Raw genomic sequence first — 23,316 nt, 5'->3', positions numbered from 1 at the left:
TCTGTCTTATGAGCGCCTAGTACTTAGAGACCATAAGAGATAGGGCAACCAAGTTTTGCATCCAGACTTCTGTATGCTTACACTGTTACAAGTGTATTTCGCCCTCGAAAAGGGCGAAAATCTGCCACAGCCACAATTTTAAAGATAGAAGAAGATAAAAACACTATTCCGTAGGAAAGTACTAGGTCTATTAGATCACCGATTTGGGATCCGATTGGATCATTATTATAGCCAGAATGAGGAAATTTATTTGCAGTGGCTAAACCCACCCCGTCAGCATTTTTTTAGTTTTTTGCATATTCTCGCATTCACACTCTGCGTTGTGTAGTGTGCTGCTCTAGGGGAGAGGGGTTAGCTAAAAGATCCTGTTGGCGTGAGAAGTTATGAAGATGTAGATGACTGATGTAGAAAAAATGTAAAATGTACAATTAGAAAAAAAACGAGAAGGTTCGTGTGAGACGCTTCTTATGCGTTACAACTTTTATACCCGACACTCAGTACTACATCCGTACTCAAGCGGTTCATCTGTCATCTACATCTACAACACTTCTCACGCCAACACGCTCCTTTAGCTCGCCCCCCTTCCCTAGAGCCAAACAGTGCAGAGTCATGGCAAAGGCAGAGACGAGGCAGAGGAAGAGGCAGCTGCTGCACACTGCAGGAAGCAGAGTGTAAATGAGAGAATGTGAAAAAATAACAACAAAAGCTACGGGACAGGGTGTGTTTAGCCACTGAATACTTATTTCTTTATTGTGGCTATAATAATGGTCCAATCGGATTTGGTGATCTGATAAATATGGTCATTCCCTACGGAATGGCGTGTTTAGTTCTCTTTTATCTTTAAAATTGTAGGTTTGGGAGGTTTTCGCCTTTTTGCTGGGGCGGAAGGGGGCGGGGGTCATTTTTGAAATACACTTGTAATAGTGTGAGCATACAGAAGTATGGATGCAAAATTTGGTGGCTCTAGCTTTTATAGTTTATGAGATCCAGGCGCTCATAAGGACGGACGGACGGACACAAATACAATATACTCTATTTACTCTTCGAATACCGGGTATAAAAACCGTTAAGGTACAGATGGTTTAGTAAGTACCGGGTATAAAAGTTGTGACTCGTAAGTAGCGTCTCACACGTCCCTTCTAGTTTGTTCTTGTCTCACCCCTTGTCAGTCGCACCAACCCGAACCGCACCCCGATCGTAGGGGTAACATTTCGACCCGTTCTTTATGCATTCTTTTGGAACGGAGAAGTTCGCGAAGTGATAGGGGTGGCAGGTTAGATATTCACATTTAATATTATCTTCGACTAATTTACTTTGCCCAAGCAATGCACTGGCTTTACGCTTCCTATGTGGTTGCCACGGGGCATATATAGACAACTCGGCTGCAACAATGGGAATCTGATATATCATCTTCTCCGACATCCCGCGACTAGTAACATTAGGATCGGGAGAGCGTAGGCAAATGCCATCAACAGGAAAGAGTGAATGGAGTATAGACCATTTAGTTACTGCCGCAACTTGTGGGAACATAGAGATAAGCGTGACGCAATCTGAACATGGATCCAGTTACTCCCTGCGGCCCCAACAGTCCCCAAAACCGACCCGATTCCAAAGTCATGTGAGTTTGGTGTGTATTTCATATATTTAAAAGAAATACATACATATGTACATATGTATGTAAACATATGCTATTAACATATGGGTATTTTGAGCCCCAGAGCTGAGCACATTTTAATTAATAGGCAGCTCCGGGTCCGGGTCTGTGCTTCGCGACTGTTTCTGGTTCTGCTTATGGTTGGGGGTTTGCTTGTGGGTCTACTCTCAGTCTTCAGTGGGGCGCGAACACGAGAGATATGCGCAAAAGCAGCAAAACGAGTCGTTGTAAATAGCGAACCGATTTCAAGGTCTTCTGGATGGATTCGTTATATCAGAAGAAACAGAGACTTTGATTGTTTGGCGCCATGTGTTGTTGGTGTGCACGAGTCTACTGGACGGTTCTGCACAATCTTTTTGCGCGCTTACTGGGCGGAATAGCCAAGCACAGCTGCTGCCGCTACTGCGCTGTATACCAACGTCAGGCGAGCGACAGTGACGTGAATATGGATGTTGACAAATCGGATACTGATGACGATCCCCAGCAGCAGCATCAGAGCGATTATGTCACTTCGGGTGAGTTTTTTCGAGTCATTTGGGCTCCCGATGTTCACTGATCCCTCTGCGCAGACGATGCAGACGTAAACTATGCTGAGATCGAAGAGCACAACATCGAAACGGAGGCCTACTACTTCACAGTGAACCGTCCCACTGCTGAGCGCATGCTGTCTGGAAGGGAGGATGGTGCCTGTCTGGTACGCCCCTTCAAGGCCACCGACGTCTGCATTAAATACATCGTGAGTATCTGCGTCGGTGATCAGTTTTACCACCTCTTCGTGCGTCAAATCGACAGGCGGCAACGATTCGCCATAGGACAAAAGAAACTCCACGAGCGGATATTTGGCTCCCCACGCGAGATTGTTCAGTTTTACGCCGAGCACCCACTCCTTTGTACCAGAAAGAGCCGGAGCCAATGCGTCCGTCTGATGCCCATCAGCTATGCTTAGATAGGGATAATCTTTATTGGGTAAGCGTTCAAGTATATACAAAGTGTGTAAGAGTATCTTAAGACAAGAGTATCTGTTCCGTCTCGGGTCTCAGGTGGTCACAACTGCCTTGAAGACGCACTGGTTGTTTTGCATCAGGGCCGGCCAGAGGAAGGCCTTGATAAGGTCCGATCGGCGGTCGGATTGCGAATGAGGTTCGTGCTTCTCGGGGCGTAGGAATCCTTAGTATGTTAAGCAATCATACGTTTATAGTTTGGTTTAATATTAAAAAATATTTTCTTACCCAGATTGAAGTCCATGTCCAGATAATAGGGAGCCTTCTGATTGATCATTCGCCAAGCCAGCCGCACACAGGCGCTCACATAATTGGTGAGCGTGGGACACGACTCCAGGCAGGGGTACTCGTGAAGCGTGGATAGAACCTGGTTGAAGACGGATTGCTCAATCTCTCCCAGGGGAAAACTGTCCGTGGTCTCGTGCAGGTGGTGGCGCACAGCCCGATCCAAGGCCAAGGTCGTCTCGCTGCTGCTGTCCAATCCGCAGCTAAGGACCTGGCGCACCTCCATCACTTTCCGATCCCGCATCCCGTGGCATAGGCGGAAAGAAAGCTGTGTAAAGAGAACAGTTTTAGTTTAATTAGAGTGGCTCTGCCCATTGATCCTGATACAAGCTAAAGTCCTTGAACGCGTACAAAATGTCTCGGTCTGTGCGTAGCTGATGCCTGATGTAGTTTCAGCTATACATACCTACATACATATGTACCATACATGCACGCATATTGAGCTAAGCAGTTTATGAGCATATAATTATTGGAAACTGAGAATGTAAAGAACTCTCATACGATATACAACAATTAGAACAGGGGGAATAATAACTTTTGCGGTGTTATATATTCGTCTCGAAAATAGTCAGATTGGCTTGTGCGTATTTTTAGATTTGTACGCTCTCATATGTGATCGAGCGAAAACGGGGCTGGTTTCTTGGCTTTTCGTCGTTCGTCAAAATCTTGCATGCAGGCTGCCAATCCAATGTATGAGCGTCATCCTCATATTATATTGCCTTTGCTTAGCCATCAAGATTCGTATAAAATGTCTCTTTATAGCACTGAAAATTCAAAGTTCTACTGACGTTGAATTAGCAATGAAATAAACAATGACTTTCTGAATGTTCCATTACAATACTTTCCATAAGTGAAAGGACAGACATGTGTACATTCAACCAAAGACCGGCACCTAAACATGTTCCAGTGAGGGGAAATAAACCTTCCCGCTACTTACTACGATCATGGAGAATAGTATCTTTTCCTTTAGACTGTGGGCGTGTTTTAGCTGGGGCAGACTGTCCAGCGCCTCCAGGGCATCTGCGCGGTTCTCTATGTACAGATTTCGATAGAGCGATACGATTTCGCTGTGGATTAAACAAGATCGTGGGCAGAGTCCCACATGTCAATGAGAGAGAGTTTGGATGTGACTGCGATGTGGGTGTAGCCCCCATCTAAGCCGGTCAATGGACAGAACAGAGTAAGAGAGAGGAATGTCTTACCTGCCGTCATCGCTGGCGGAATCGTCCGAGTGGTATCCATCGCTGCAGCTGCTCCCACCGGTAGCCATGGTAGCTTTGGACATAGCCGGGTGACCGGGTGGAACGCTTTCCGGCCCCATCGTTTGAAGGACGACCTCGCAGCCACGCGAGAAGTTCATCAGGAGTCCAGCGGCTGGGCGCTTCTCCACGTGGGCCTGTGCGTCCAGTCGCTTCACCTGGCCCACGCAGGAGAGGACCTCCTTGTCGTTCTCCACGCGGGTGCTTAAATTCTCCACGAGGGTTTGAAGCTGCTTTAATATGGGTTTGTCCAACATGGTCAGCAGCGTTTTATTGTCGATCAACCGTTGCTGGATGTCTCCATAGTTAATGGCTAGCAGGCGCTGGTGCGAGGAGTGGGCCGGGTCCTGGTTGTTCGTTACCATGCTCAACTCCTCCAGCTTGTGTATAGCCATCTTGTAGGTATCCACGTGCCGCTGCAGCTCTGTCTTTAGAGCCACGTGCAGCGAGATCAGCTGCCCCGAGGCAGACGTGGTCAGCCCATGTACGCCCAATCCCTGCACTGCGTTGTCAAAGCTACGTCGCCGCTCACGCAAGGTTTGGCGAAGATTTGGCTCGTATTTCACCAGAGCCTGGAGCAGCTTTGTGCATCTCTGCCGCAGTCCGGATTCGTGGGGATTTGAAAACAATCGGACCAGCTGCCAGGCCACCGTCTCGCTAGGTACATCCGGCTTAGGGGTTGTGTTTAAGGTGGTCAGCCTGTAATGTGTTATGAGATTAAAATGTATGTATGTATTTCGACTCACTTACCTTGTGAAAAAGGACTCCAGCAAGTAGGCACTGTGTGGCAGGTGCTCCAGCAGCAGATCAAGCGGAAGTTCGGCAATTACCGAACGTAGGACAGAGGGGCCTAACCTTCCAACGACTCCTGCGGCCTCGCGGTACTGTCTTCCCTCGGACAGAAGCATCAGTCGGCGGAGAACCTGTCGGGGGCTGGTGAGAAACTCCCGTCCATCCCGTGACGGGCCACGAATGCGTTCCCTGCTGTCTGCCATTGGACCGACCGAGAGGGACGGAGACTTGAAGAGCGGGTGCGTCTGCAGGACAGCGTCCTGGTGGTTCTTCAGGAGCAGCTGTTTTCTATCCGTGGTAGGGTGCGAATTGTGGGTTACTCTCTCCGTAATCGAGGGTTATGTGTTAATGGAATGTGTTTTTTACAAATGCTGATGCGGATGCGAGAGCGGTGAGTCTGCTTACAGCATGTTTGGAGTCGGCTCCATCTCAGTGCGTAAGCTCAGTGCTTCGTTCGGTTTTTGTGTGTCTTCGGGGCTGCAAGGCAAGACACAATACCACACTTGTTTATTTACGATAAGGAAAATGTTTGCAGCAAGAAATCGCTGAAAAACAATCGGCACTTTCTCCGCTATAGTGGACTGGGGATTGGGAATGCCACATAATTTATCAAAACATATGGCGATGCGCAATAAAAACAGGTAACTGAAAATTGCAGAAGAGCCGTACAATTGTCGGGGCAGTCACACAGTCACAAGGAGCTGAAAGTTGTTTACATATTTACATATATACATACATATGTGGGAGTTTCCATTTTAAATATGACAACTTTCTTCAAGGCAACACTGCGAATTTCATACCTTTCAAAATACCTTTTATAATGACTTTTAGCTCTAAATGATGGGATGGAGTGTCGAGCCAACTGTGAAACTAATACAAAATTGAAGTTTGTATGATAGAACATTTATACATACATACATGCATATGTACATTTGGACGTACATATGTATGTAGCTTGGGGAACCCGCAGGGTTACTGTTACGCCATCGTCTTGTCTTCACTTTACCCACGTTACTACACTATATTTGGATACTGGGCTTGCATGAGGAATCGGACACACCGGATAGCAAGACCGCTGGAGCAGATACAACAACAGTAGAGTCTTCACGAGAACTGAACATTTTATGCTTACCATTATGCTCCATGCAAAAGCAGCCAACCACAGCGTCGGCCAAGTGAGTGTGTTTAAAGGGGCTGCGGGTGGGGGGTTTGTAGTTGGTTTTGGAGCTGGATTTGACAGTGACCCACCCAAAGAGTTCAGACAACGTGCATTACCGGCTCATGGGACAGGTAGACGCCTTAATTGAAGTCCAGCCTGGGACAGAGCGATGGAAAGCTGAGGGAGGGGTCCCTTGCTTAGCTTTTGTTCTCAGTGCGCTTTGGCAAAAAATTCCGTTATGAGAGCAGAGGTGTGTTCGCCTCGGAAAGAATGTTCGAGCGTTTCACTCGGGCCAGGCACTGGCCATGGGCCCAGCGGTGTGGGAATATTATTGCACAGTGTTGCAATGAAGCGTGAAAATGGAAAATGGCGTGAAGGATTATATCGGATAAGTTGGCAGTCTGGGATATTTCTCTAAGCACATGCCCGAGGACGGATAGAACCGAGACATGATCGGCAAAAAATGTAGGTAAAAGAAGCAAACAAACATAACTTTGCGAAGCGGCTACTGTGAGAGCGGGCTAGAAATGGGTAGAAAGACAAACATGAAGAGCTGACGTTACAAGACGATTATGACTACACGAGCGACAAATTGAAAGCTGACATCGGTGCTGGGAAAGCCATAGAAACGTGTCCATGACACCCGGAATGCGCTTTGCTGGGCTTACAGAACACATCGGAGACAGCTGGAGCGGAAGCTCAGTATGTGTTGCTCTGTACATGTGTGTGAGTATATGAACTCACACACATCAGCACTCCACAGCTACATATGTACGTATGTATTTTCAGCTGTGGCTTTTAGTTACACTCTGCTCTGGGTCTCAGTCCAAAACGGTTTAATGAACCCTGCCAGCAAAAAGAAACGAAAATAGAAATGTGGTGATGTGGTAATGTGAAATGATTTGTTGCTGACCACAAGATAAACATAACTTATTTCTATTATTCTTTATTATTGTTATTACTCAGCTGAGCTCGTTACATGCGATCGAGAGACTTTTCGTGTTAACTTTTTGTGAGTTCCCCTGGTTTTTGTCGTTGTAATAATGGTATCCACTACGAGAACTGGCTGGAGATAGAGCTGGCGTGCAGACTCCATTAAGAGTTGACTACGATTAGCAATCTGCCGATAAAGTAAGGCGACTCTCCACACTCAAACACCGAAGTGACCCCAAAACCAGGCCGAGACAATGCGGCAAAAATGTATTGTCGTAAGACAAACTCACAAATTTAGCATGGCAAAGAATCTTGTTGTTGGAGAGCTTCGAATTTTTGAAACCTTCTAACTGTTCCCATACCATCCATATATACATACATACATGCCGAAGAATGTCAAATTTCCAATGTCTCGAGAGTTAAATTATCATATCCAAGTTTCATTGATTGATTTTATCATTAAGCATAAATGGTCTATAGCCACAGAGAAAGGCTCGGGAGGTGGTGCACCGAACTAGGCCCAGCCCCAGGCAGCGGCTCACCTACTTACCGAAGACTGGCTTCAAGTCAGACTTGGCACTTTGTCTTGGCTCAGCGCCATCAAAGTTTGGCAGCTCAGAAAACAATCGTATTCATACATATTAACTTTTTTTGTTTTTCTATCTCGCTGCCGGCACCTCAATTATGGTGGGAACAAGGCAGACCCAAACTGGGTTAACTTCATTCATTCAATTAGAATATGGTTATATTATGGTCACCGAAAGCCCCGTTAATTGGAGTCGCCTATCGCCTGGGAGCGAGAAAATTAATCTGCATAAATTAGCCAATTCCCGACTAAGCAGGTGAATTGCGTGACTATCCACAGGTTATGTTGAAATATTTCAAAATTTCAAGAAATTATAGTCATATATAAGTCAATCCCTGGTTAATCAGATACTAAAAACCCGATGAGAGGGTGCACTTCTTTCCACTACCACTTAAATGGAATCTTTTCGTACCACTAACTTGTGTTTGTGAGTAAATGTGCCTCTAATCCAAGCCGAGCTCCCCAAGAGGCTATCCGGCTCTTCTCATTTAATTCCAGTTGGCGTCACAGTAGCTGTTGCTCAGTTGCTGCGGCTGCTTTGCAATTTTAACTTTGGTGCTGAAAGATTTGAAAGGCATAGCGTCGGAGTCGGAGTCGGCTTGTACTCATAGAGTGCAGACGCAAATCAAAGAATTGACGTTGCCTTCTGTTAAGGCTGTCAGTTTCTCGGAAATGCCACCAGCATCTCAACGAGAACAACAATTTGTTAATGAATTATTAAGTTGTTCAGCATTTATGTGCCAAATACCACGCGGAATTATTTTGGTGCCCGCGGTTGTCGTCTCACTCTTGCATTAAAACTCACGGCTTAACGTTTGGCTATCTCTGCAGCACGCGCCTCCATGAAAGAGCACAACAGCGATACAAACGAATACTCTTAGAGCGAGCAGCTAAACACAACCGTTCGAGCCTAAATACTGAATGCGAATGTCATGACCAAAGAAGCGGCCACCTTACTCGTTGGCAGAGACGCACAGTGGAGTCTCTGGCCTTTTTAGCTTGATTAAATAATTTACTTGCTCAGTTGCTTCGGATGCTGTGCAATTTTAACTTTGGTGCTGAAAGTTTTGAAAGGCCAGGGTCGGATATTTTTTATATATATATTTTTTATAATATACATTTTTATTTTGGTGCTTTGGTGCAATTTTAACTTTGGTGCTGAAAGTTTTGAAAGGCACAGGGTCAAATATATTTATTTATATATATATTTTTTATAATATACATTTTTATACGATAAACTGCAATTAAAAGGACAGGAAAAAAGAGAACAGACAAAATATGATATTTGGAATTGTATACCTGGTTGTTATGAAGTTATGAAGTTGTTTCAGTTAAATCGATTGAAAAGGCTCAAAACTGTTAGCCGCGCTTACTTGCGAGTAGGTAAAGGAAAATATATATAATATAATATATTTTTGTATGGTTAAATCAAAGTTTTAAAACCCACCCGAACGCTGACTCGTTATGGAGCATGCATTTTATTCTTAATTAAATGTGAATATCCTGAAAATTTTTGAAAACCTCTGGACAGTTCTGGTTTATTTGACGTTTTTCACCTCTTTTCGGCTGAGGCCCCGAAGGCAGATGAAGCAGCCGTTGTTTTTCCCCCCTTTTTATACCCGGTACTCAAAGAGTATATAGGTTTTGTTGTATTTGCGTGGAAAACTGTAACACTGTTTCCGACCCCACAAAATATATAAATTCTTGATCAACATCAATAGCTGAGTCGATTTAGCCATCTGCCCGTCTGTCAACCGTTTGTCCGACCGTCTTGTTGAGCGCCTGGTTCTCAAAAACTATAAAAGCTAGAGCTACCAAATTTTGCATCCAAATGGCTGTATGCTCTCACTGCTACAAGTGCTGCTACATTTCAAAATTTCGACCCGCTCCTTTCCAACACCGCAAATCGCGAAAATCTGCAGTTTTGAAGATACAAGAAATCTAAAAACACCATTCGGCAGGGATATATCTATCTATCTATATCTATCAGATCACCGGTCTTGTGAGAAGTGATGTAGATTTAGATGTAGATGGCATATGTAGAAAAGATTTAAAATTTGAAAAAAACCACTAAAGTACAGATGTCCTACAGAGTACAGAGTACACACGTCCCTTATCGTTTAAAAATTCGAATGGTGTGTACCCATATCGAGCCAACTAATGGAAAAGAGCTTTCTCTCCGCTCTGGATACAAGCAGAGTTTCCAGTTCGACTTCAATATATTCCAGAATTTCATATCAGCCTGTGGGTTATGCATGTACACACATATGTACGTAAACATACATATGTGAAAAAAACGCTTTGCTTTGCTTTGGGGGTCCTAATTACCCCTGCCAGAGGAGGCTTCTCTACTCTCTGGCTGAAAGCGGTGAAAAATGTTGGCCCACTAAACTGACTCTCTGTATCGAGATCCGAGATTCGAGACAATATAATAATTTTTCGAGAGCCTAGACCCGTCCCTAGAGCCAGTTTTTTGGAAAAAATTCGTATGGCGTTACCCATCCAGATATTGTATTGTATTTGGCCATACTCATACGAGCCAAACGGCTAAAGTATACGAAAATTGCGGCACCTTCAAGTGTTGCTCACATCGTTTTGATCGTCTAGCGCAATTGGAAGACACTCCACAAGCTTGAACCAAAGCGAAGCAGTTAACAGCTACTGTTGGAAAATGGTGAACTCGCGCGGTTGGGGGATCAGGCCCATTTATTTGCGTCAGGTCTTTTGTGGTACCACAACTACGACCACCTTTGTGATATTTGCATTTAGCCGGCTTAACAGGGCGTTAAGTTTGCGACATGGCCATCAAATCCGGACGACCAAAGTACCTTAAATAAAGATTTAATAAGTCAAGGTTGCCAGTAAAGGTGTGACAGAGGAGAGCCGGTGTAACTCTGGCGATCTCCAGATTTTCTTTCCTTTCTAACCGCATTTCACTTTTCAACAAGGTAACCTCATCTAGGACTGAGCCACCACGACCGAAATTGCTCGACACATTTGTAAATGCATAGAAAAATAGTAGACATTGGAAAAAGCAGACAAGACACTTTTTGTGGGTCTGATGTGCTCTGTTTATTGGGAAACAGCTTACCAAATCAAGTAATTAACAGTTTGATTTACTAAATGCGTCAAATGGTCGGCTCCCCGCTTGTCTCTAGAGTCTAGACTCTAGACGCTTGTTGGTTGCTCCAACCCCACTTTATGTGCTTGTGTGAAATGTCTCCAGTTTGATTTTACTGTTTTCATTTCGAGTGTTTGCGAGCTGCGCCTGCGAACTTTTTCCCGACTTGACTGGGACCACAACATCTCAGTGGCTTGCAGCTGTGAGTTTCCCCAATTATCAGTGCCAGTACAAATTAAAGCCAGTGAGACTCTGCATAACCATGACATGACAATAAGCTGTTCAAAGTGCATTGGATAAACTCGCAAGTTCAATTGATCTCGTATGGCACTCTTTCGATGCCCATATTCACGTTGTGATTCACTCCCTCTATCAATCAATCTACTGATTATAATGGAGCCCATTCGTAATCCTCATGAATTTCTTCACCATCCGTCAAGTGTACGAATCTGTTAGATAAACATCAGCGGAATTGCAGCAGCCACAATGTCACTCGTACAAATACAAATCACATTTCCATTGATGGCCCCCTTTGTTGGCAGCACTATGAATTGATATATGTAAGTCTGATATTAATGGTATTCCCTTTTCTTTAGCATCGGATTCCTCCTCTCAGTTCCAGCTTCCGCAGTAGGTGAAAATAATTAAATTACAAGCTTATACTGTACATTGCTGAGACATGATGATAAGCATTGTTATAAAAGTTACTGTAGAGAAGTTAGCATGCAAAGTTTGAGTTGCAATTAGCCTTGAACTTTTACCACTGTTGGCCATCACATCGAAAGATGGCCACCAATGGAGAAATCCCTCACCAGTTCCAATGACCATCCAATACCGGTTCCCCTAACTTCTGTGGCACATCGTGAGCTGATATGCCGCGGCTCCTTGACAGGCTGTCAGACTGTCGCTGCCAGCTGTTTGACAACAACTTTCACAAACTTGTTCCCTGCTTCTCAAGAGGCTTGCCTAGTGCCCTCGGCCATTCAGTCTCTGCTTCGGTTTCTGTTCGATTGCGATTCTTATTACAGAGTAAGGTGCAACTTTTGCTCTCTCTCTCTCTTTACCTCTCGCTCTGCCTCTCGCTCTAAGTCAGCGAACTTCCGCGTGCAGCATGCTACATGGGTATGAGGCAGGCTGCATCTGGGTTGTGCGTTTGGTTGACAGTAAAAGTAACTTGGAAAAGTAAACGCAATCACTTGCAGACGGCATTCTGCAAAACAATAAGTCATCTCTCGATCCCATCTCCCACTTTTGATGCTCTTGTTTGGCTTATTCAAAGTAGGCGGCTGTAGAGGGGCTCACATATTTTACGAAATAAAAAGAAGGTGGGTGGCCAAAGCCAGCAGCGAGGGCCGACTGTCCCCTGTATCGTATCGGGTGTCAGTAGTAAAACTTGAATTGCAGCCCAAAGCATGCCCGAGCAAACTCACACACAGAAAAACGAAAAAAGGAGCCAACACTCGCTTTTGAATGGAGCGATACAGCCCTGCAAAAACAAATGAATAGTCGTAAGTTAATATGGCATAAATAAAAGGCTCAGGGCTTTGCTTAGCTCTGACTTCTCTAGCTTATGCACGCATATACGTGGCTGAATGGGGCTTAATTGCGCACATTCAATGAAAGTAAGATACAGATAGCCGAAAAGATAAATATGTATATACAAAAACGTACGCATGAAAAGACGGTGTGTGCGGTTGGAGTGAACTGAGCCACTGAACTAAGATAACCAGAATTTCCAGCCAGACGAGCAGGCACAACACTCCTTAGCTCCATTTTTGGGAGTCCACAAGGAAGGCAATTCGCTTTTCTCTTTTCACGTTTCAAAGTGGAACTTTGCCTTCTGGAAAAGAGAGCCATGTGAGAAATAAACCTGACGACTGATCTCTCTTTATCTTCGTCTCCTTTAATGATTGGAAAAACTATAATGGAATAGGGTCGAAATGCGGATATATTTGTACATAGTTATACGTAAATAGCGCCAACATATATTATGGCCAGATAAGATATAATTACGTAATTTGATTTTTAGTGTAAGAGTAATTAAGGAAAAATCTCAGTGGAATTTCGCTATTAAGCATATATCTTGATTTAGTCAGAATGTTTTTAATTAACTTCATTTTAGGTTTTAGTAATACCAAAGAACATAGACGTAGAGCACGACCAGCACAAAAAGCAGATGTATAAGAAACAGCTCAATGGCCAAGGTGAATAACGCCAATGGGTTGGCAGCCATGTAAGTGATCAAAACAAACATTTTGCAGCGCGCAAAAATTAAACTATTTTTAATGTTGAATAAGAAGAGTGCCTACTCCTGAACCGTAAAGGTCAACTGCTTGCTACGCGAGCTCTCGAATCGGTTTGGGGTGTGCATGCTGAGCATGGCGGAGATCCCGAGGCCTAGGATGCCGAGCAGAAGAGTAACTACAAAGAGACCCGACAGGATAGGCGCCGAGACGAAGCCAACGCAATCGTAGACCTCGCCGAACTCCTTTCGCCCGTTGAGCCAGGGTTGCACCTGGAAGTCGGACAGGATGAGGTTCTGTAGGCTCTCGTTTTTGTTAGGGTTGACAAAGCTCAAATCGTTGGCGGAGCAGCGATAGGAGAAGCCCAGAGGTGCCGAGGGAAGAGTGTACTCGTCGCCGCGTGCTAAGAGTACGCTCTTGAGTTCCCTGTACTCCACCTCGACGTTTCGTAGTGTCCACGTGCCACGCGCCAGCGTGAACTTAAAGCGGAGCGTGCACTTCTCGCCGCTGTGCATAAATGTTATGCTAAGGCGACCGTAGCCCTTGGCATGCTGGTCGTCGAAAGTTATCTGCTTAATGTGCTCCTCCAGGCGCAATGTCTCGTTGGTAAGCAGCAGCTCTGGCGGACCGTTCAAAGAGAGAACCGCTTTGTTTCCTTCGGCTACGTAAATGAAGCTGGCCTCTATCTCCTCGGCAGAGTCAGTAGGAGTTCCCTCAGCTGTCTTTTCGGATTCTTCCTCGGCAGTCTCACGTTTGGCGAGGAAATGTGCCTCCTCCTCGCGACTGGCTAGGATTCCAAGAACCTCACCATCGCCATAGATCCTCAAAGCGTCATTGTAGGCCGTCACAATCTCAGCGTCGTCGTCTTCCCCGTGACCAGACAAGCTTATGACCTACACGAGAAATTTAGGGATTGATATACAGGAATATTTATCAACTCGTTTTCTGGGTATACACACCTCAATTTTGGCATTACGACCAAAAGGCTCGGTCGCCAGGCTGCGCTCTGGTAAATAGGTCCAAGTGCAACTCTTCACCAGATTCTGGAACCTAGGGTACTTAATGCCCTCCAAGCGACTTGTGGTGTTCCTCATGAAAACTACAATGGCCTTAGCCTCACCAAACAATTGCGTCAACGACTCCTCCCTGCTGCCGGCCTCAACTAGCGCCTGGGTTTTTAAGGTGGACACCTTGTCGTGGCCCCAGAAGAGAAAGGGTCCACTAATGGTCGCACTGCAACTGTAAACCAGGCCCAGCAATATCCCAACGATAATTAGCCGCATTCTGTATAGCTCTGAAAATGATTATTCACCAAAATCACGGACACCTCTAACAGACTGCCTGTTGTCCACTGAAAAAGGAAAGTAAGTACATACGCGAAAAATCGATTGAGTTTCACGCATGCGAAGAAGACACGCACATAAAAAGGTGGTGGGTTTCCGAATAGTGGTGGAAAGTTAAAAAGTGAACGCATTTGACAAACTGTTGCTAAAAGGATTCCATCTTTACTTATACTTTAACTTAGGAGCAGTATTTACAGGAATATAATTATTGGGCTGATGACTATGATGGCTATTACAAAAGGCTTTGGTTCAATGGGTGCAAAACTAGAAGACGAGAATCGGCCCTTGAAACTTTTGGTACCTGTGGGGATAGATGGAAAATATTACTCCAGAGAATTTATATTTCACTCACAAATGATTTACTCACGCTTTTCATTGGTATCCCTCACCCCGCAGGTACGGTAGGAGATAGTCGGCTTGCGCTTTTGATTAACGTAGCCGGGAATGAATAGACTGGGGGCATCCAGTCGACCAGCAGCTATGAGACGGGACATGTCCATCTCCAACCGGTGGGCGAGGGGACCCTTGAAGTGAATAATCATCTGGATGCATGCGCCACCATGCAGCTCCTTCGTCTTACGCGCGTCCACGTCCAACATCCATTCAGGGATTCCCATCACAGAACGCAGCTCCTCCAGGAATTGTGCCCTATCGATAAGGATATCCATCCACATTAACGTGAGGTTGCTTGAGGTAGAATCTTACTTACACCACAAAGCGCGGTGGCTTCTGCAGGTTGATATACTTGATGACGTTGTGGTCTGGCTCTATATTGGCACAGGCGAATCGTTCATGTGAATGATCAGGTCCAAAGATGACAATTGACCGACCAATAGCCCCCACTGGCGCCTCTAGGGGAAAGTTTGCGTCGGTGAAAACCACTCGCTCCCCGCCCAGATCTGAAACCCATTGTAGTGAGAATTTTAAAAATGTGATTCCGTTGATCACTCACCTATTGTGCCCATGCGGGCCCCCACATCGCCAACATAGCATCGAAGGGGATTGTCCGGAGCACATTCCTGTTCGTAGAGATCAAGCTGCAGGAAAAGGCCATCAAAAAGTGTATCTATAGGGAGCTATCGGGCAATAGAGGGCTCACATTCAGTGGATCTGCCAGCTGCGTATAAAACGGATTCCACACATACCCTCCGGCTACACAGCGTGTGCTGGTTGGCTTGACGGCGGCGTCCACTCCCACGGGGTTTACGAAAATTTGCCAGTTGTGGTTGCGAGTGGAGTTCCGATCGTTCTTGCCGGGGTGTCGCAGCTTGATCTCAATCACTGTCTCCGATTGGCTGCCATCGTTGTGGATCAATTGCGTCATCTTAACATATCCGTAGGCGTAGCCAGTGGGATGGTGAAACGATGCTATGGCTCGGAGTTCTCGTGCCTCGCTTGGACTATAACCACGTTCTAAAGTACTGTAAGAATCTCTATTAGCTCAATGAATCGTAGTTTATTACGTGAAAGCACCTGCAGGCCCATCGAGCATTTCTCTCATGCTTGTGAATGACCACCGATCGTCCGATTATACTGTTGTACCCAAAGAGCGGCAGGTTCGTATCGTTGTAGGAATCCTCGTACTGGGTGAGTCCGTTGAGTCCGCCGAACTTTCCGCTCAAGTCACCCAGCTCGTACTGATCGCTCGTTCCCTGCCTAGGGGGAGGCGACGACTTAGCGTTCACCTCGAATGGATTCCAGTGTCCATAGAGAGTCGAAGCCTCGCATGGAAAGGCCAAATTGGCCTCAACAGGAGTCTGTGGATAATCAACAATTAGCTGGTAAAGCTTTCTCTAAACACGAATCTTACCTTGTGTATGTGATACCCGCCGTTTTTTTTCAGGCCCTTAAGTTGCACATCTACATTGCTTACATCGTACTCCGACTGCTGCGTGATCTCCACCCTCCCACTCACTGTCAGCTCATCCCCGTTGGCATACCAATCCTTAGCCACCACTTTTCTGCGGAAGTGTCCTATTACGGCGGAACACGCAAGCCTCTCGCCCCGGGCCTTCGGCCCATGGTCCTCGTAGATGACCAACGACTTTCCCAGAATGCTGTGTCTACCAGAAAGCGGCAGATTCCCGTCAACAAACATGCGGCGGCTATACTTCTGTGCTGTCCGCCTCCTTCCGGCAATGGTCAACCTTCCAAGCCTAGCGTCCAAGGCTCCCATTCGGCACATGGCAGGCAGTTGGGGCTCACAGAAGTCGTCAGCGCTGCGGTTACCCCAGTCCACTTTGAACGGGTTGTGGACGCCACCGGCCGAGAGGCAACGCTGCTGCCAATCGTAGAAGTCCTTTCCTGGGGCACTACTGTGGATGGCCCAGCGATGGTCGAATGTGGTGTTTTGCGTTGACCCATCCGCCTGGATGAGATACTCAATCAGCACGGTGGTGTCCTGCCAAGGCTGTTCGGCGGGCTGTCGGAAGATGACTCGTCCCACCACCGGATAACGGAACAGGACCTGTGAGAGTATATGTTAGAAGTAAAATAGAACATACTGACATGATATGTCTGTACCAGTTCAAATTCCTCTACACACCTGAGCTGTAAACATCGGCTGCTGGTATATCCCATTTCGCAGGTACTGGCTAAGGGAGGAGCAGCCCCAGATGCTTTTCGTGATGTTCTGCACATCCGTGCGGTTGAATGTGTAGACCACCAAACTTCTCTGGGCTATGCTGTAGCGACCTTGAAGCGGTAAGAAGACGTCCCAGTAGAGGCCGCTCAGCTCAGAGCTGGTTCCGGGCAGCACATACTGATGCCAATATGCCTTATTGCGGCCCTGCAATTTTCCGGAGAGGTCTCCAACCGCATATTGCTCCTGTGTGCCGTAGCCAGGTGGGGGCACCTTCTCCTGGAGGTCGCGCGGGTTGTGCATGTTCCCAGTGGTCAGGCAAAAGTCCTCCTTTCCAATGCGATGTGGGACGGGCGGCATACTGTGAAGGCGGAAGGCAGCCACATCTTCGGCAAACTTGCGGCTGACATGTTGCGACAAAGGTGCGCCCAAGGTGAAGTTGAGGAATGTAGGATCGAACTTGGAGCGTTGAGTGAAAGTCACCTCACCCTTGACACCTCCCGAGTTTATGAAGGTCCTGCGAAAAGACGAAAAATTCAAAGCATATTTTCTTTGTTTGGGTTTCGTGGTTCAACAGCTGAGAGCTGCAAAAACATCGATGTTTGGAACAGCTGTGCGTATCGATGTTTTAAAAATACAACCTCGTTGGTAACGATATATCGGGACGTAAGAAATACAAAAATGGATGAAGTATGTACACTTAAATTTTTTTCATATTTTGTACCAAAAAATAATTAAATTAATGCTTTTCAGTGTATGAAACCAATCCAACCAATTTAAGTGGCTCTTGCAGCTTAAAATTAAAACAAATATCAGCAATGTTTTATATATTCTTTGCATGTTGGCATGCTTTTCATCTAAAAGGCCTCGTTTCTCACTGCAATTTTTGTTTAATGAAGTCCCACACTCTAGACTTCTCTGTCTTTCTTCGATTTATTTTCGCCATTGCTCGAATTGATTGTCGACCGGCGTATATTCAAAACTTCTGACAATAACTATCAAACGGCATTCATATTTATATACATACATGTGTAGATTACTTAACCTTCTTCCTTACAACACCTTAAAATCTGTTCATCCCTTCACCAGCTCACAATATTTTACAAACACAAACTTAAAACAAATAAGGATTAATAAACGGAAGACTGATTACTCGACAAAATTGCACGTTTTCCACGTTAGATGTGGGGCATTAAATTTGTTCAGTGAGTTATGGTTTTTTTCCATAGCAGAAGCTTTTATCAGATTTTTGGAATGGCAAAGTTTATTAAAACTCAAAATTATATTATATGTGAAAGTTATGTGTAAAAAAAATCGCTACCTCTGAAATAAGCACTACAAACAAATACGAGCTTTTAAAAATTCTTTAGAAAAAGTTATGCCATAAGAAAACAAAAATCATCAGACCATTACTAAGATCTCTATCTTTCACAAAAAGTTGGTTTGGTTCGAAGTTGAAAAATGGTGTCGGGTAGTATTAGGGTCCCATTTAATAGTTCCCAATAGTTTTCTTTAATCTTACTTACTTGTAAATGAGTGGCTGGACATGCCGGATTTTGGTGCAAGCCAAATAGGTGTCCGGGTGCTGATTGTCGAAGATAACAAGGTAAAGCGTGCGGTGGGGGATCGTAAGGTCAGAGGGCAGAAGAGCAAGCTGGGCATCGCGGAAGGAGCTGCGCTTGGGTATCTTCAACGCATTGTTGGCCACTCCAATCCTGCCCAGGCGCATGTCCAGGTCACCGATGCCTTGACCGGGTCCACTGCCCTGTGGGTCAAAGACCAGCTCCAGGAAGTTGCAATTGTCCTCGGTGCGATGGTGGTCGTGCCTGAAGATATCCGTCACGAAGATCTTCCAGTGGTGCTCGGTGAAGGATCGCTTATCGCTTCCCTCCAGATCCACTGGCTGCTCTTTGATGTGGTACAAGTCGGAATATATCAGTGTGTCACCGTTAGCGCCCTCAGCCGGGGCCAACCAGCGGAAGTGAACAGATCCGGCCACAGGCGTATTAAATCGTGCCTCGGCCATGTGCTCCACGGAGTTCTGGATTGTGGTGATCGTGGCACAGACACGTACATCCTTATCCACCTCCGTGAGTACCAGAGACTTACCCCAGATTCCCAAGTCACCGATTAGCCGCATATTTCGTTTCCATGTAGAAGTTTCGTTCCCGGGCAGCACCAGGTACTCCAGATCCTCGTCGAAGCTCATCACCTGCGCTCCCAAGCGATCGAGTTTGCAGCGCTCCTCAGGATCAATGATCGAGTAGTCCACCGCAAAGCGCCTTACTGCCCAGCTCCAAACCTGAACCGGGTACTGAAGAGTGGCCTCAAGACTGGCCTTAATCTCCACCATCGTGGCGTTCATCTGCCGAAACGTAATCTCCCCATGAAGACCACGCTGCGATATGTACGCAACCAGATGCTGGGCATCGGCTGTTTACCAAGCAAATTGGAGTGAAAAGACGTGAGCGTGGATCACTTTCTATTTTTTCTCAATTGCGATATGTGTATACAATGGAAGCGGGACTGATTAGGCATTCGACAAACGAAGTTTGAAACTGCAGTACTTACCGCCTCTGGGTGATGCAATCCAGAAAAGTGTGATGGCGAATAGCAATGCTCTTACCGCTCCCAATTGTGGGCCAATGGTATGAGCCATTTGTCCTTCCAGGGCCTCAAAAGTTTATTATTATGTGGGTATATTTTCAGTCGTTGCAGACTATCACATTGTATTGCGCGTGCGTGCGTTTTGGAGAAAACTGCCCACGTTGAAACTCAGCTAAAAACTGGTCGAGCAAAGTCGAAATCCACAGCCATCAAAATCCAAGTGGAGAAGTGAGGTGAGTTTCTCGCTTGGCTTTGTTTGTTCACTCGCTTTGGTCGCTGTCACAGCTGACTCACGTCTCGAAGAGGTAACCATTCATTCCCCTCAGTTCCCTTCCGTTGCGTTCCCCTAAGTAATACTCAGATTCAAAAGTGGGTTTCTTTTCCAAGACAAGACGACTCGCCTTTCCTTTATTCCAAGATTTTGTCATCAGTATCATCATCATCGATATGTTGTATAAAACAGTTTTTTTGTTTGTTAATATTTCTGACTGGGTTAAAAAAGTTTTCAGAATTTTTTCTTGCAATATAACTTAATTTATACTGAAGTAAAGATTATATTCGCATTCGCATTCGCATTTAACAACTTGTTCCATATTGAATTGGTTTCGTGTATGTTTTGTGTATTTAGTACATAGTATAAAGTGATGCTTCTCCTCTATCTTCGATCCGCCCAGGTACTAATGGTTGTATGTACTGTGATTGAATATGACAAACTAGCAGATCTGCGGCTTGCTTACCCCATTGTAGCTGTACACCACCAATACCACCAGGTAGCGAATGACCGAAAAGTGAAGCTTCCGCTTCAAAGATTCTTCACAGAAAAAGATCTGGATTCTAGCCAGCCACTCGTACTTTTGAAACGCATTTTGGTTTAATTGTTTTCTTCATATTTCAAAATTTGTTTATCATATTTGGTTTTTTTTTTGGTTATAACGCTGATAGTTCATAAGCAGGAAGTTGTGGTTGGTTAAGTTATGAAAATTCCCATAAAGCAATTAGAGTGAATGAATTTTATGTTTTATCTGCTATTAAGCCTAACTCTCGAAAACTTGCAATATTGGTAAATTTAATATGTATTCATAATTCGTAACTCAAAATAATTGATATTGAAATATGAAACTGAGTAACGAACGTTAGGTAAATATTTATAACAAAATATTTTATTTATAAAAGATAAATAAAGGGCTCTCAGATAAGTGTTCCTAAAAATAGTTTCTTTGCCTCTCTCTCTCCTTGTCCTGCTAGAATTAATAACGATAAACAAAAAAATTCGAACAAAAATCTCTGTGGGTCTTTTACGCCGTACAAAGCCAATCTAGCTACCCACTGACCATCATCCTTTCGTATTAATCTTTAGCTTCATCCTCACTTTCATCTTTTTGTGGTTGGCTCTTTAACGAACAGCGATTAAAATAAACATTGCTTGGTTTTGTTGTTTTAAAGTTTTTTTTGTTGATTTTATACGTATTTTAAATAAAATATATTGCTTTTGTTTTATAAATTTTACGTGTAAAATTTAACAGTAAATCAACTAGAAAACTAGACGTCAAGTTGGTGTTTTGACGTTGATTGTATGAGAGTATCCCTAAATAATGATAGATACATGGTAAATGACTACGAGTTGTTCTGTTCCTATTTTTGATCGCTACCAAGGTCTTGTTAAAGAAGTTTTAAGTGTTGTTCAGTGTTAACACAAAGAGATTATATAGATGTTGAGAATTTACATACATATGTAAAACGAGCATTTCATTTAATTACGTTTATTATTTTTTACTGATTGATTTAAAAGTTGTGTTGGCTGTAATATGGATGCTGAGTTAGAAGTTAGGATATGTGCGGGGATGCCAGGTGCTTCAGCTACTGCTTAGGCGGCCTCCTCTTCCTCTTCTTCACCCTTGCCGGTGAGCATTTCGATCAGGGCGCCGGTATCGATCTGGTTCTTGTCATCAATGACCATCTGATCGTAGGCATCATCAACTTCCTTCATGGTGAACTTGTCACCGAAGTTCATGAGCATTTCGCGGAATTTATCACCGTCGATGAGACCATCGTTATCGAATGTTTTGAAGGCAGCAATAACAACATCGTCTTCATCGTTGGCACCGGCGGAAGCCATACGGTTGGCGAACAGGGTCAGCAATTGGGTGAAGTTAATCGGACCCGAGGCTTCGCTCAGCATGGCGTCCAACTCCTTGTCGTTGGCGATTTTACCGACGGAGTCGAAGGCAGCGCGCAGATCGTTCTTGCCAATAATACCGTCCTTGTCGGCATCCATTAGTTGGAAGGCCTACTCAGTGCAACACGCACGGATTCGGAAAGAAAGAGAGCGAGAAAGAGACAGAGAGAGAGAGAGAGAGAGAGTGGGTTGGTGATTTGGTCATTGACTTGTGCGATAGATATGTATGCATTTCAAATAAGGATGGGAATGGGGTTGGGATTGGTGGATGGAGGATTTAGGTGTAGATATAGGAATAGTTCGGCCTTGGCCAACTCACCTCCTTGAACTCGGCAATCTGCTTCTGGGAGAAAACAGAGAAGACCGAGGAGCCGGCGCGCTTCGACTTCCTGGAGCCACGAGAGCCGCCTGACGCTCTCTTCGATCCAGTGGCAGAAGCAGCCGGGGCAGGAGTTGCAACAGGTGCGGGGGTTGCTGCCTCAGATGCGGCTTCAGAAGCGGTTTCAGAAGTGCCTCCCTCTTCCTTGGTCTTCTTCTTCTTAACCTTCTTCTTCTCATCGGCCTACATAAAGAGAAAACAGTATCAGTCTTGAAATAAAACCTGAATGTCAGGAGTTAGGAGTCAAGGATCAATAGTCAAAAGTCTCAGGCAGGAAGTTTCCACCCATTTGTTTCGTTTTGAAAATATTCTTGGGAAAAAATGTTCCACTGTATGGCCACCCAACTAAAAATATCCGGGCCATTGTTACATAAGCGCTGCCGTGCTTGCCATCTCGCTCGCTCGCCGACACGTATATCAAATTACATTACTGACGCATAGAACTTGCATCCAATTTTAGAACTGCTCGCGATCGCTTTCGAATGCGTAGGAAAGGCACACCCTGGAGTCAAGGATATTTTCACACTTTTGCTCGGGCTCATCGATTCAATCCACACATTACAGTTAAGACATTTCGGTTCATCGAGATGGTAACCGTTCGGAATTACGTTAAGGATCACTTCATATTGTGATATATATATGATATATCCTCGTTCGGATGAAACTAAATCACTGCACAAGTCCTTGCTGTTTTTATCCACTTGAGTTCTTGGGTTCAGCTGCGTTCTGCTCAGATAAGTCCAGTTCAGTTCAGTTGGAGTATATCCCGATCCTTACCATGTTGCTGAACTTTGATGTGGCTGTCTAAACGAGTTGAGCGGTCAGAGCACACTGAATCTCTGGCTGATTTTATCGCAAAGACAATGATGTTTTAAGTTCTTTTTGGCGTGCTTCTTCTACCCACCAGGGACCCACACACACGTAAATGCAATATTCGTGCTGCCTTTTTTAGTATCTACAAGACGTGGTCTGTCCAGACGAATAGCGGGGTGTCTGGGGCTATATCTATAGGTATAGAGCCAAAGAGCTATAGCTGTATCCGAGTTGTTTACTCATCGGGCGATGCTCTAATCAAAAATCTAATTTTAACGACAGAGAGAATACTTTTCTCTAGGCTTTTGCTTATGTGTTCATATGCTCAGAATTTATTTCGGTGCGGTTTGAAATGATTTTCGTGCCTTCGTGGTTCAGTTTCTG

At 45.0% G+C, this 23,316-nt stretch overlaps 5 protein-coding genes across 12 annotated transcripts; 1 reads left to right on the top strand and 4 right to left on the bottom strand.

Moving 5' to 3' along the window:
- Positions 1–1,760: 1,760 nt before the first annotated feature.
- Positions 1,761–2,994, top strand: LOC117591459. Of its 4 annotated transcripts, none has more exons than XM_034284736.1 (3): positions 1,761–2,169; positions 2,224–2,620; positions 2,888–2,994. In XM_034284736.1, exons 1-2 carry the CDS (start codon positions 1,962–1,964, stop codon positions 2,598–2,600), a joined length of 585 nt encoding a protein of 194 aa, XP_034140627.1. In that variant the 5' UTR covers positions 1,761–1,961; the 3' UTR covers positions 2,601–2,620; positions 2,888–2,994. The 4 variants fall into 4 exon arrangements, with proteins under 4 accessions (XP_034140627.1, XP_034140626.1, XP_034140624.1 ...); XM_034284735.1 differs by having other exon boundaries at positions 2,695–2,888; XM_034284734.1 differs by having other exon boundaries at positions 1,853–1,887; positions 1,918–2,169; positions 2,224–2,888.
- Positions 2,576–8,583, bottom strand: LOC117591458. Of its 4 annotated transcripts, XM_034284731.1 has the most exons (8): positions 8,475–8,583; positions 8,082–8,227; positions 5,397–5,468; positions 4,950–5,279; positions 4,143–4,898; positions 3,878–4,007; positions 2,884–3,208; positions 2,576–2,821 (listed from the first exon to the last, which is right to left on the bottom strand). In XM_034284731.1, the coding sequence occupies exons 3-8, from the start codon at positions 5,417–5,419 to the stop codon at positions 2,691–2,693; spliced, it is 1,695 nt and encodes a 564-aa protein (XP_034140622.1). In that variant the 5' UTR covers positions 5,420–5,468; positions 8,082–8,227; positions 8,475–8,583; the 3' UTR covers positions 2,576–2,690. The 4 variants fall into 4 exon arrangements, with proteins under 4 accessions (XP_034140622.1, XP_034140620.1, XP_034140621.1 ...); XM_034284729.1 differs by lacking the exon at positions 8,475–8,583 and having other exon boundaries at positions 8,082–8,360; XM_034284730.1 differs by lacking the exon at positions 8,475–8,583 and having other exon boundaries at positions 8,089–8,360.
- Positions 8,584–12,720: 4,137 nt separating this feature from the next.
- Positions 12,721–14,433, bottom strand: LOC117591464. The gene is made up of 2 exons (XM_034284748.1): positions 13,993–14,433; positions 12,721–13,926 (listed from the first exon to the last, which is right to left on the bottom strand). Exons 1-2 carry the CDS (start codon positions 14,314–14,316, stop codon positions 13,096–13,098), a joined length of 1,155 nt encoding a protein of 384 aa, XP_034140639.1. The 5' UTR covers positions 14,317–14,433; the 3' UTR covers positions 12,721–13,095.
- A 72-nt stretch (positions 14,434–14,505) lies between these two features.
- Positions 14,506–21,163, bottom strand: LOC117591461. 2 transcript variants are annotated; one of them, XM_034284737.1, is made up of 10 exons: positions 19,529–21,163; positions 18,484–19,390; positions 16,922–17,474; positions 16,187–16,843; positions 15,850–16,133; positions 15,476–15,797; positions 15,329–15,413; positions 15,086–15,275; positions 14,744–15,024; positions 14,506–14,677 (listed from the first exon to the last, which is right to left on the bottom strand). In XM_034284737.1, the coding sequence occupies exons 1-10, from the start codon at positions 19,614–19,616 to the stop codon at positions 14,568–14,570; spliced, it is 3,477 nt and encodes a 1,158-aa protein (XP_034140628.1). In that variant the 5' UTR covers positions 19,617–21,163; the 3' UTR covers positions 14,506–14,567. The 2 variants fall into 2 exon arrangements, with proteins under 2 accessions (XP_034140628.1, XP_034140629.1); XM_034284738.1 differs by lacking the exons at positions 14,506–14,677; positions 14,744–15,024; positions 15,086–15,275 and having other exon boundaries at positions 15,371–15,452; positions 15,522–15,797.
- Positions 21,164–21,247: 84 nt separating this feature from the next.
- LOC117591466 (myosin regulatory light chain 2) lies at positions 21,248–23,032 on the bottom strand. Its single transcript, XM_034284751.1, has 3 exons — positions 22,897–23,032; positions 22,060–22,302; positions 21,248–21,851 (listed from the first exon to the last, which is right to left on the bottom strand). Exons 1-3 carry the CDS (start codon positions 22,897–22,899, stop codon positions 21,429–21,431), a joined length of 669 nt encoding a protein of 222 aa, XP_034140642.1. The 5' UTR covers positions 22,900–23,032; the 3' UTR covers positions 21,248–21,428.
- Between the last annotated feature and the right edge of the window lie 284 nt (positions 23,033–23,316).

Source organism: Drosophila guanche, unplaced genomic scaffold (assembly GCF_900245975.1).
Source record: "Drosophila guanche unplaced genomic scaffold, DGUA_6, whole genome shotgun sequence".
Taxonomy (NCBI): Eukaryota; Metazoa; Arthropoda; class Insecta; order Diptera; family Drosophilidae; genus Drosophila; species Drosophila guanche.
Note: the sequence above shows the minus strand (reverse complement) of the source record. Positions and strands in the feature narration are given on the sequence as shown.

Excerpts from the sequence above, each read along its gene's own strand:
- LOC117591459 (XM_034284736.1), top strand. The coding sequence starts at position 1,962 with ATGTGTTGTTGGTGTGCACGAGTCTACTGGACGGTTCTGCACAATCTT. Across the intron at positions 2,170-2,223 it reads GAGCGATTATGTCACTTCGG|ACGATGCAGACGTAAACTAT; the intron begins GTGAGTTTTTTC and ends CCCTCTGCGCAG.
- LOC117591458 (XM_034284731.1), bottom strand. The coding sequence starts at position 5,419 with ATGGAGCCGACTCCAAACATGCT. Across the intron at positions 4,899-4,949 it reads CTGGAGTCCTTTTTCACAAG|GCTGACCACCTTAAACACAA; the intron begins GTAAGTGAGTCG and ends AACACATTACAG. Across the intron at positions 4,008-4,142 it reads TCCGCCAGCGATGACGGCAG|CGAAATCGTATCGCTCTATC; the intron begins GTAAGACATTCC and ends TTTAATCCACAG.
- LOC117591464 (XM_034284748.1), bottom strand. The coding sequence starts at position 14,316 with ATGCGGCTAATTATCGTTGGGATATTGCTGGGCCTGGTTTACAGTTGC. Across the intron at positions 13,927-13,992 it reads GTCGTAATGCCAAAATTGAG|GTCATAAGCTTGTCTGGTCA; the intron begins GTGTGTATACCC and ends TTTCTCGTGTAG.
- LOC117591461 (XM_034284737.1), bottom strand. The coding sequence starts at position 19,616 with ATGGCTCATACCATTGGCCCACAATTGGGAGCGGTAAGAGCATTGCTA. Across the intron at positions 15,798-15,849 it reads AATGCTCGATGGGCCTGCAG|TACTTTAGAACGTGGTTATA; the intron begins GTGCTTTCACGT and ends AGATTCTTACAG. Across the intron at positions 15,414-15,475 it reads AGCTGGCAGATCCACTGAAT|CTTGATCTCTACGAACAGGA; the intron begins GTGAGCCCTCTA and ends CTTTTCCTGCAG.
- LOC117591466 (XM_034284751.1), bottom strand. Across the intron at positions 21,852-22,059 it reads AGATTGCCGAGTTCAAGGAG|GCCTTCCAACTAATGGATGC; the intron begins GTGAGTTGGCCA and ends TGCACTGAGTAG.